The sequence below is a fragment of the Manis javanica genome, chromosome 8, assembly GCF_040802235.1.
Source record: "Manis javanica isolate MJ-LG chromosome 8, MJ_LKY, whole genome shotgun sequence".
Taxonomy (NCBI): domain Eukaryota; kingdom Metazoa; phylum Chordata; class Mammalia; order Pholidota; family Manidae; genus Manis; species Manis javanica.
The window spans coordinates 48,523,008-48,535,774 of NC_133163.1; the positions used below are offsets into that span (position 1 = coordinate 48,523,008).

Here is a 12,767-nt window from a genome sequence, read left to right on the forward strand (position 1 = left end):
TTGCAGGGCATGTGATCAAACTTTTCTAAGATATAAGCTTATCTATCTTACGAATTCTCTCACACTGTTCTGCCGTAATCATTCTTCTCTGTTACTCCTTACTTTGCATTACCATTAATTAAGGGTTAGCCATTTTTAAGAAAGTTAGAAATGACTCTGTTTTAGCTCTGCCACACAAGGCATTTTCTTTTTTAATAACCATGTTTTTTTTCTCTAAAAGGCATGCTCAATGAAATTCCACTAGAGATTTAGTAATGAGAAATACAATATAGAATCACTGGTTTATTTAAAAAGAACTGGAAGATACCTAAAGGGATTATCATATGTTTTTTAAAATGGAAACCTAATTTGTAATGGTGCCAATATTAGAGAAAATGCATTTTGAATTTTAAAAAGAGAGATAAACCTTCATTCTATATCAACACCTTCCAAACATTTCCAATTCAGTAAGCATGTTTTTATTCTTACGAACCAGAGTAAACTTTAATACTAGTCCACATTAAAAGAATAAACCTATGAAGAATACATTTCTTTGTGTGCAAAATGAAAAAATCTACAGTGCAGTGAAACTCAGAATACATATACAAAGTGATTTTTGTGTGCATTTTTGATTAAAAGGTTTATATTCTATATTGTCATAAAAAAGAAGCAATATATAGATTGATTAAGCAACTAAAAGGCTCTCTTAAATATCTTTAAAAATAGGAGTTCATGGTATGTGTAGGATGATATAGATTGAATCAAGCCTGTTGAGTTCTGATGCTATGCTTTAACAAATGACTGTGAACAAATTTTTAAATTCTGTAGAAATTAAATGAGTATATCCAAACATGGAGTAATATTACTACATGGTTTAATTATAACCCAGTAGTAGAATTCAGTAAATTCAAGCAGAACACATGTACTGTTATCATAAATAGACAAATATTGTAAATTATAATAGCGTATTTGAGGACAAAATCAGGAAACTGCACATTAACAAAATGATATAACCATGCATACATAGGTTTGCTTATTAAACACTGAAGTAAAAGAACTAAACCATTTTGCAGTCTTCAGAGGTGCTTGGTATTTTACTCTGCTCTGATGGAAGCACTGTGAATGTTTGCATGGAGACATAAAACTGAACATTTAATTGAACTGATCATGCACCTGTATTTTTTTACATTTGGATTAAATTTTCTTCTTATCTGATTGTTCAGTAGTTTCTGACTTTGGTGCAGGAAAAGCTTGATGATACAGGTGTCTGTGTGTTGCTGCTGCACTGTAAAGCTTGTATAAAGCCTGGAAATACAAGAATCAAGATGACAAGACATTCTGTTAAACACACAGATGTAAAAATTTTTCCTCTTTAGTGCACACATTAACTTAGAGTACTATATGAAATTCAGCAGGATAAATTTGGAAACTTTCTGTCATTATATAAGATATAAATTAATAACTAATATCTTAGAACTCAAAGGTATTTTCCACTCTCCTAAGTGCATATATAATTACCTTTGTGGACTGATCTTTGTGGTAAATGTTTTCTCAGACTGCATTTCCTATTACCCTGCACATCACTGGAGCAGACCTTCCTAACCACTATGCCCCAGGGGCGAGTTGAGAACTCATACTGTGAATATTACAGTTTTAGAAAAATTATAGGAGCTCCTAACTTCTGGCTGCCAATAGCTACTTTATTATACATAGCTAGACACTTGCTATCAGGGTTTTCTTACAGGATTTTTAGAATGGAACCACTTTGATTTTCCATTATTTCCTGATAGGGTCTTGCAAATAAGCTACATATGTTGGCCCTCCTCCTGCCATACTGAGATCAGTCACTTAAACATGCTCCCTTGCCTTGTTCCCATTAATTAGTTCACACTTAAAAACTTTATTCAGAAACATTACCTCACAGCCTTTTCTTGTTAAAAACTACCTCTGTGATTGTTGTGTCTGTTTGAATCATAAGAATTTTTATATATTGCTTTATATAAGTGTGCATAAATATTTTTATGTTCTCTTTTACTGCCTCAGCTAGTGTCATTGCCTCCTTTCACATAGTAAACAGTTAAAACCAACTTAACCTGCTGTAATTCTGGAGTCTGTAAAAAGTCTATTTTTAAAAGCTGCCTAAAAGCTTGATATCCTTTAAATAGTAATCAATTCTCAGGAAATACCATTAATTTTTACCTTTTTGAAGTATATGTCTAGTAAGTCTGAATTGGTACCATCTTCAGTTCCATGAATGCATATTGGTGCAACATGGTGTTGTCCTAGTCTAACACACGCAATTAAATCCCTGTTCTCTTAGGCTTAGTTTTTTTCCTTGACATTGGACTTACAAAGTTGAAATTTGTTTTTGCTTTTGTAGTGAATTTGTTTTACTGAATTTTACATAAAATAATTCCTTTTTGACTAGTAATGTAAAGTGTATCATTGGTATTTGATTAGAGAACATAACTCCAGTTACATGTAACAGCAGAAACTGAGGAAAGAGTTGTGTGCTATCTCTGTAGTTGTTCCAGATCAGTTTGCTTTGAAGATAATGACCTAAATGACTCCAAAGAGATCATTTTTCTTATGTAACAAATGATTCCTTCCTGAAAGCTTAGATTCTTTCCTCAAATATAGTTTTACACATGTGCAATAGGAGAAATGAACTCCAGTTTACAGGTTAGGTCTGAAGTCTGCCAAGAAAGTTAACACTGCATAATAGCCTAGAACCTGAGAAATGGTATAGGTAGCTGTCATTCAAAAGCCAGTTAAAAACAACTTTTAAACATTATAGCTCCATTTAAATACTTTCCACTAGTTAAGATTCCTCCAGATTCTTAATTGTACTTGTTTAACTCGGCAGTTGAGTAAAATGCACAGTGTTAGACCTTAAGAATTTTGAAATTTTCTACACATAGGAAACAAAACAAAATATTCATGATCATAATTCTTGTGTTTCATATGCATATGAAATCATGATGTCTGGAATAAATATTTTAAAACAACGTCAAAAATTCACAGAATTGTAAATGCTAGATGAACACAGGAACAGTAGAGACTGAAGATGTTCTAGTGTACATTGAGATATCCTTTAATGACTAGTTTATAAGACAAGAATATCATAATGTTTACAAATATAAAGCTCTTAATTAAAAAAATTTAACTTACCTCATTTGTACTTCCCTGTGGCAAAGGCAGTTTAAAAGGAAGAAGAGAAAAGTATATATACTGCTTCATCAATAGCATTATTATAATTTAACTTTGTTTACAGTGTCAATTTGCAAGCATTTAAGAATACTCTTGCAGATTTTTTCAGTTTAAATTACATATTTTATCTGAATCTTTTGAAGAATCCAATTCTATATTATTCCTCATAGGTTTCAGCATCATTCTAGGAGGGCTTTGCAATTTGCCTCAAATAGCCCCTTCAGTCTTTCGAGGTTGAGAGGCTGTTGGAGACAGGGACTCAGAGGATCCAGTTTTAAATGCATTCTTTTCCCCTTAGTGCTATCATTAGTTTCTCTCAACTAGATGCTTCAAAGGCACATGGCAAAACCATTAGTTACAGTTCTATTTTAAAGAGTATATATACTTTGATTACTAGGAGAACTGTAACTATTGCTACCTGCAGACCTTAAACATTCAAGTCTTAATTCCAAAATTTTATGAAGAATTTCAATTTGATTTTCACTAAATTTCTGTAAATTTTCATGTGGTAACTAAGACTTTTCCACAATGATGCAGTGAGTTGATTATTGTTCTAGGTGTGTGTGTTTATAATTGTCTCTGCTATCCATAATCAACTGATTGAACAAATGACGATGGTGACCCTGACTCCTTAGAATATGGTTAGTTGGACAACTGACCCATGAGCAGCTGATAAAAAGGTTGGCCTGGGCTCACTCTATGGCCTGGTGTCAAGCCTAGTTCAAAAAGAAATCTGAAGTAATCAGATACTGCTTTTAGGAGTTTATACTAAACAAGACAGTGATACAACTCATGATAGTGGTTTATACATGCTCCTAACAAAGCCAGTGCTGGTCAAATGGTAGGTTGTAAGTGTCAAGTCAAGCCACAACCAGCAAAGTGAAAGCTCAATTGTGTTTTCTCACACTTTTAATAACTAACTCTTAGGATAAGAAAAAGTAAAAACACTGCCTAATCATGTATTTTTAAATAATACTGAAGTGTTAATTGGAAAATTTGTGTCAGACTTCACATACTGTATTATAGTTAGGTGTATTTGGCCACCTTGGTTAGTCTTGAAGGGTGGGGCCCAAGTCATGTTCATCTGTATATTTCCAACATCTAACATAGTGTCTGGTACATAGATACATTCAAATGTGTGCTGAATTTAGTTGAAGAGAAAACATTCCTACCTGGTCCCACAAGGCTGCAGCCACCTGGTCTATTACAGCTCCCAGCTCTCGGTATTCTCCAGAGTACCGGATGTATGCCCAGGTGCACAGGGTGATAAGGGTCAGTCCCATTATCATATTGCATAGGCTAGCTATGATGTCCAAACCAATAAACCCAGTCACACCAGCAATCACGTATGTGATAAAGATGACAACAAACAGTGTGGCTGGGGTACGAGCTGCGTGGAAGATATTTTTGCTATCATTGTGCTTGATATACTGGATGTAAAGTTCATCTATTTCACTCTCCAACTGCTGCAGGTAACGCCGGCTGAATTCCTCCCCACCCATCTTCTTCACCCCTCGGAATAGCTTCACAGAGTCTTCCTTAAGCTCCAGATGTTTGGTCTGCAGGTCATTAGGGGCCAGAAATGGTTTGTCACCACCACAAATCTGTATCAGGTAGAGAAGTATTTATGCAATGCAGAGTAAAATTAGCAACTGTATCAAACTTGCATTTAGCTAGTTTGTTAGAACACAGTAATCAGGAGCTTGCATAATATGTTTTCTCAACCTATCTTTCCATATTCCATATCTATCAGCTGTGACTCTAAGTGGGACTGCTACTTTGTAGGTGACTTAATATAAAGTCATTCTTGGTTTTTATCCTCTTTTTGAGAATAAAAGAATGGAGAAAATACGCATGATGTAATCTAAGTTCCTCAAGAGGAAAAATCATGATAACTGCAAACTGAGTTCATTCACAGAATAAATCTGAATTCAAGAAAACTACTTACATCTAAATCCCTCTAGAATATTTATCCTAATTACACTGAAGAAATTTTGACCAATGAAGTTTAAAACCATCAGCAATGTTATAAAGCTCTAAAGTAAAATTGTGAAAAACATTTTCTTTGGCAGTTTTACTGATTCTTATTTGAGTGGAGCCCATCCAGTATTTTCTTGAAGAGACTAAGTGGAAGCATATTAAATGTTGGACCACATTTTCAATTGTTCAGAAGTTAAAAAGGAAATCTCAGTTATCCATACCATTCACTTTGGTTATTTGAGATTTAACTATATAAAGGATGCCCGTTTGTATGCTGTAAATGTCATTCCATATACTGTATTTCTCTTGATTCTAAAACTCCATCAATTTTGTAGGTAATTTTTATCTTATAATATTTCCAGGGGAAAAAATTTATCACATTAGATATATATGGTAGTTATTGGATGAATCCTAATAAAGAATGCTACAACAAAAAGAGCAATATAATACATCAAATACTGACCGTTGCAGTTCCTTTTTTTTCCTAACAGGTTTTTAATATTTAAGATAGAAATATTGGAATTGTGGAATGTAGGGAAGTAGTGGAGAGGGTAGCACATGTTATTTTAACCACTAGATACAAATAGCAGGTAGATACAGCAAGAAAAAAAAAGTATTCTCAATAGAAATGTCACTTAAAGTTGTGCAGTGTTCCTGTTTTATTTTTTTAATATTTTAGGAATACAACAAATAGAAATGTGATGCACACAGACTGAGAAAGAATAAGTCAAAGCCACCTCTGTATGTGTTTACACTGTATCTTGGAAGAAAAAGAAGAAAGCTCATGGAAGAAATACTGCACGTATTTAAAAAAGATCATTTAAAGTATTTAATTCTTACCTCTTCCATTTTTTTGTTGTATGTATCCTTGGCAGTTGCCACGGCTGCTAAATTGTTAGCTTCTGCTGTGGCCTTTGGACAAAGTACAAAATATGAGATACAATGGAATTCATTTATCAAAGCTCTACAGGCAATTCTCATTTATTATAAGCATCATGTGCAAGAACCCAAGGTCATCAAATAACTTGAAAGTGTTGCAGTATTTTCACATTTTAAAAATTTAGTAAAATTAAAAAATCAAAATGCATAAAACAAGTTTACTCAATAAATCATAGTTCTAAAATGAATTTTCATTTGAAATATTTGTCTTCATTTTTTTTAAACCTCTCACCAAATATGGGGGGGAAATCTATAAATCCAAACACATGGGAAATAATGTATAAGACATTTCATATACACTAATACATACAAAAATATGTCAGGTTTATAGACTGCTACTGATAAAAAGTATATCATTGATAACAAAAAGGAATTATTACAAATTTAAAATTTTAAAATAAGGAAAAAGTTAATTTCTCCTTTATGTCTATAGAGACCAGTTAATACCCAGAGGACCTGCTTTTCTACTTCTTGTTACATGTGTGAATCTAAACCATACTGAATCTGTTTTCTAAACAAATTTAGTACAAAGAGAAAGACAGCTCTTGGTATTAAGTGTCTGTTTCTCAGCCTAAGTGAGGCTACTGTATGTGAATGTGAAAATGGTTAGCTGAACACAGAAGGGTATCATTCTGTCCACTGTTTTTATTTGGTAATTTCTGACAGATTGGAGTATACCTTTATCTTAGCATAGCTTAACGCTAGGAAAAGCTTAGCTTTAATGACAGGTATGTTTTAAAATGTCATGCCTCCTGATTAATAAGTACCTGTAACATGGATTTGGGATGTGGTAATTCTTCACCTTGATAGATCTTTATGTAAGCCTAAAAAAGAAATAAAAAGACATGTTCAAGTAATTTGATTCAGTATTTCTCTAGTTCTGTTAAAATTGTGTTCTAAGGTCTAAGGTCTTGAAAATTCTAGAAAAGATCTTGACAATTTCGGGAACTATCTTTCTCACACTTTAATTCCCACTTGCTTAGTTCTTACTTCATTTTCCTAAAATGCTCTTTTCACACATCTCCACTTGCATACGACCTTTCCTAATGGCTAACCCACTGCCACCTCCTTTAAAACTTTCTCAGATCCTTCTGCCAAGTATAATCTTTCTCTTTTGGCTACCCACAGGAACTTGTACCTGATGTCATATGCTTTATGGAACAGATTTACCTAAGGGTCCTGAATCTCCTAAATTCTAAGCTCTTCCATAGTATTATGCACAGTAAGAATTCAAATTTTCGATAAGTAACATGTCATTTATTGCTGAGAGTGATGAATGTAAGTTATCACACAGGAGATATACAACTGCATTTTAAATGACAAAATATGAATTTAAAAAGCTGTTATTTTAATCTTGGGAGCATCAATTCACATACTAGGTTGGTAACTGAAATCCTCCACTCTATTTGTTGGTTTGGTTAATAAAAAAAGTATATTCAGTGCTACCTAAGGCAGGTAAATGCAAATACAAAATAATCAGTCAATTGGTTCTTGATGCAGACAGCAGGAAATGCGGAAGAATTTTCTCCAGTAGGAAGGCAAAGTATAGCCCCTTTGGGAAAATCTTCATAATGAAGGTAAAATTCAGTATAGATTGTAACTGAAGACTACATGGTATGGACCCTGGGAAACATCTCTCCCCACAAAAAAGAAACAGACTTTTCCAACTCTTAGGTGTATTTGTATTTCAAAACATATTCCCTAACGATAAAAGGGGACAGTAAAGTTGTTTCAAGGAGTTTTCTCAAAAAAAGAAACTTCAGAAAGCAAACTCCTTGGGAGTCTAGTAATTTTTTAAAATCATTCTTAGAAATTCCTCATGCCTTTGCCCCATATTACAGAATCTATAATATTTTTTGTTCCTAGTAGGAACTGCATACCAAAACATGTCAAATCTAAGTACAAATCCTCTAGAAATGAGAGTAATACCTTGAAGTACTCCACCAGACCTCGGCAGGTGATTTTGTTCCCATTGATCTCTTTAATATCTAGGCTTTCAGGACTAAGTAGCCAAGGAATGAGTATTTTCAAGTTTTTGATGAATTCATCATCTATTTCTACAAGTAAAAGCAAATTCATTATAATTTTAAAAATCCTATCCAATTCTCCATGCCCTACAATAAAACAGCCTTTGATTTCCTCCATTTCTTCCCTGGTGACAAAGTCATCACTCACTGTCCCATGTTCTAAACAACCCTTGAAACCCACTTTTCTCAGGGGCAAATGATCCTCCTTGCCCAAAGTTCTACTGCTGGTCTTTCTGAGAGAAGCTATTATCAAAGAACAATTCTTGCACAGTTGTTTGAATACTTCCTCAGAGGTAACCACTGAGATGTTAGCTCTCTGGAGAAGAGCATGGACACAGACAATAACAGCTTGGACTGAAAAAACCCAAATTACAAGATTTATGATGGGAAGGAAAAACAATGTTTAATAGTAGACTTTCAAAACTGCCCAAGGAGAAACTGAGGCTAAGCAGCACATTTCGGCACACAGGGATTCAGCAGCAATCCTATAAAGCCTTATCAAAATGGAACATTTGATGGGCAACTGAAGCTTCCTTTTATTTCTCTTTACTTCATTCAGGCTAGCCACTTTGGAAAACGTGTGACCCTTGGGTACATGTAAACCAGTTGTGTGGGTCACTATGTGTTTAGACATGTGACTAAAATTTGATAGAGAACAAATCTGGTAAAAAGTAGAATTCTATACCTGTAAATTCTTAAACTCCCTGAGCCCTTTCATTACAAAATGTATCAGTTAATTTGAAAATTTTAGCTGTACTACTGCAGAAATGGAACAAGCCAGAGTACTTTTTTGTCCCCAAAAAGTACTGTTGGTGTAGGCCTGCCCCTTCTCTTGCTGTTTACAGCTCCCCAGCTTCAGAGAAGAGAGGCCTATGGGAACCCTCTCTTTATGTAATTTATTCAAAACACACTGAAGCCATTCGGTAGTTACAGTGTCAAAGGTCTGTGTGCCCATTAGCGTGTTGAAATTCGTAAGTGATGGTGAAATTACAGGATTCTGGAATCTATGCATTAAATTAATCTGTGCCTACTGCTGTCGGTTCTGTTCTATAAAGGTAAGTTTTAAAACATGTAAAAATAATGCTGATGATTGAGAAATTTGGAATTCTATTTATGATACTGCCATAATTAAATATAAGGTATCATGATGCAGGAGGGGGCTTGATAATAGGATTCTTTTCACACCTGCCAGTTCCATAAAACTGGATACAAGTTACCTTATCCTTTTTTAAAAGTAAATTTAAGGCCCTTTGAGAACATTCATTCTAAAAAGCTCATTATGCCACTGTCTCACCATCCCTTGCACAATGCAGAAAGGCCAAGTAAATTAGCAAATATTTGAACTCCATGTACTAAATGTGAGGCTCATGAATAAAAAGTCAAATCTTACTGCTATCTTGCATTAACTACAAAGCAATACCTATAAACCTGATGATTACCTATTAGGAAAGATTAATTTCCATTTCCCCAGACTCCTATCTCTACCCTCCCCACCCTCCTTTTTTTATTTAACAAGTTGAGTTGCTTTGGAATCATAAAACATTAGTAATGCTTCTGTTTAAAAGATAATTACATACCATTAATATATACGATTTGAAGAACACTCTAGTGCTTTTGGTTTTGTAGAAATTGGCCCTTATCAGAAGAGGATTTTTAGTGAAGCTTTCTGTAATTTAAATTCTTCAGCAGCAGTTTCAAAGAGCTTGAATTCAATGTTATGCAGTATTTCTTTCAATCTCTAATTATATGACTTAATACAGCATTCTAATGATATAGACATCTATTTTCCCCTTTAATCTAAGTGAGGTAAATTAAACAGGAAGACATTAAGGAGCATTTCTCAATACACAGAGGTGAGCAGGAACCTCTGTGACAGGGTGACAGTTGCTGCCTCCCAGGTGAACACAAGATTGAGGCTAGTTTTTCAGCCAGTGTACATATTCAGCACACATAGAACCCCACAGTTCACCAAGGAGGTGCCTGAGCACCAGCCCAGGATTCCCAGTTCTCCTGACAATTTCTGATCAGCCTCACATCAGTGGATAAACTAAACTAACAGCTGTAAGCCAGAGGATAAAATGATGTCTTTACAATGAGACTAAGTGATGTAAACATTCATTAAAAGATACACAAACCTTTCAGTTTTCCATCAAAGTTTGGGTTGGTAGCTACTTTTAAGCCAGGATGAGGTAGCAGAAAACAGGAAATTTTGGTGAAACAGGAATGGATGTGTTTTCGAACATTCTGTAGTTCTTCATGCTGGTTCCCTGAGACCTGAAGTAAATCATTCTGAACTTTAAACTACTTTCAACATAAATTGCACGCCAAAAGAATTCTGTGGCATCTTATATTGCTACATTTGTCTGGTACCACAATGATAAAAATGACATGACAGGGTTGATACTAAAGAAAAAAAAGTGTTCAGTGAATTTGCCATGTAGCCACATCTAAGTACGGCATAAATATGGCACTGTTATTACAATTGATAAATGTCTGCTGTCAGATGGGAATTTCCATTTTAAGTACAAATTAATAGGGGTTTATTCTAGCTAATTCTTACAAATTCAAATTTTAATTCACAGTGTTCACAAGAGAAATGAATGAATCCTAAAATTTTCCTACCTTTTTCTCAGCAGATACTCAAGATAGCCTTTTGTAGGTATACATCTAAATTCTAGAAAAGCATTGAATAGTTGTGTTTACTTACAAACTAAATTGTCATTTTTTAAAAACATGTACTTGACAGTTACTAGTAAAAACTACTCTAAAAGTAACCATAGACCTAAAAAGATAAGCTCAGAGATCCCAATTATGAAGGTACTTTTATATATATATATTTTTTAAATTAAGGGATCATTGATATAAAATATTATGAAGGTTTCACATGAGCAATATTGTGATTTCAACATTCACCCATATTATCAAGTCCCCCCCACACACTCTGTTAGAGTCACTGTCCAGCAGCATAGTAAGATGCTATAGAGTCATTACTTGTCTTCTCTGGAAGGCACTTTTTTTTCTTCTCAATTTTTTTCTGGATCTTTAGGTATTTTTTGTGATATATGTTCAATTCATTCAATAATGAACAATCATGATATAGAAAATGGGAAGTCTCCTAATTTCACTTTCTGTGAACTAATAATGTTCTAAGATTGGACTTCAGGGATTTCAATTTAAATATTTCTGCTAAATTGACTTTCAAACCTTTAGTAAAACATGAATCCAGATACTTACACTCTCAGTCTTGGACTGATTTAATTCTTCAAATTAAAAGTTTTATCTTTAGGGAAAAAAAATCACTGTTTTATAGATATGAATAAAATAACTATCTGTATCATAATTATTGATAGTATTTAAAATGGCAACCCTGAAAGTATTTTATTATATATCAGTCTTAATCTGTTCATAGAGATACTATGAGGGTCAAATGAGATATGGCTATTGGGTATCCAGCAAATCATTGAACAAAAATAATTGTAGATTACTATTGGTAAAATTTCATGCATCTAAATATCTAACAAACCTTGAGGCGTTTTTCCAAGAATTTGGAGCCACCATCAGCTCCATATGGAAATTCATATGGGAAACTCCAGTCTCGAACAAGAAATATCAGACTCTAAGAAATGATAAGAAGAAAGGATTGATAAGAGGACTCTAAATTGCCTCCCTCTGGTTTTTATTGAAGCTAATTAAATGATATCATTGTTATTTGAATATTGTTCTTTATCACATTATGGAATTAAAAAGCAAACACAAAACCTCTGAAAGTTTTGAGCAATCTCTCCTGTGTGAGATCATCATACCTGTTTCCACTAAGTGTAAACAGAAAGCTGCCGGAAACTGATAATTGTTAGTACCACTTAGCCAGTTGGAAGGCAACTTTATCTCACTCTCTTGCAGGGGTGCATTCATCTTGGCAGTTTTTGGGCAGATTTTTATAAAGATTCAAGTTTTATTTGAGGACAGTTTTCTTCTACTATCTCTTTAAATATTATTCTTCTATTACATTTGTTCCATTCCCTCCCTCAGGGGCTCTCATTAACACATGGTATGCAGGTTTTGTGGGGCCCGAAACGTACACAATCTGTGGGGTGGGGAGGGTTCAGGAAGAAAAAGAATACAATACTGGGCTAGAGAGTGAATATTTAGAAAGAGAAAAGTAACAAATAACAAATGCAAAACAGCTGACAAATGTTTCAAACACACACACTGTACAGATCAAGAAAAATAACATACCTTTTTGATGCTTTTTATTATCATTAATCTATAATTACATGAAGAACATTATGGTTACTAGACTCCCCCCTTCACCAAGTCCCCCCCCACAAACCCCATTACAGTCACTGTCCATCAGCGTAGTAAGATGTTGTAGAATCACTACTTCTTCTGTGTTGCACATCCCTATCAAATTACCAACAACATTCTTCAATGAACTAGAACAAATAGTTCAAAAATTCATATGGAAACACCAAAGACCCCGAATAGCCAAAGCAATCCTAAGAAAGAAGAATAAAGTGGGGGGGAGAGAGAAGTGTCTTCTCTGTGTTGCACATCCCACCCTATGCCCCCTCCCCCACATTATACATGCTAATAGTAAGGCCCCCTTTCTTTTTCCCCGCCCTTATCCCTTCC

The 12,767-nt window shown here is 34.3% G+C and overlaps 1 protein-coding gene across 2 annotated transcripts in view; it reads right to left on the reverse strand.

Moving 5' to 3' along the window:
• Positions 1–17: 17 nt before the first annotated feature.
• The window catches only part of ATL1 (atlastin GTPase 1), a 96,599-nt gene continuing 83,849 nt past the window's right edge, over positions 18–12,767 (reverse strand). Inside the window, exons 8-15 of one of the 2 annotated variants that reach the window (XM_037016629.2) lie at positions 11,659–11,751; positions 10,271–10,409; positions 8,038–8,165; positions 6,876–6,932; positions 6,010–6,081; positions 4,362–4,793; positions 3,151–3,165; positions 18–1,284 (exon numbers count right to left, since the gene is read on the reverse strand). In XM_037016629.2, the coding sequence (XP_036872524.1) occupies positions 1,174–1,284; positions 3,151–3,165; positions 4,362–4,793; positions 6,010–6,081; positions 6,876–6,932; positions 8,038–8,165; positions 10,271–10,409; positions 11,659–11,751 (1,047 nt within the window). In that variant the 3' untranslated portion in view covers positions 18–1,173. The remainder of the gene's footprint in view (positions 1,285–3,150; positions 3,166–4,361; positions 4,794–6,009; positions 6,082–6,875; positions 6,933–8,037; positions 8,166–10,270; positions 10,410–11,658; positions 11,752–12,767) is intronic. The other variant, XM_073211279.1, reaches the window with a different exon arrangement.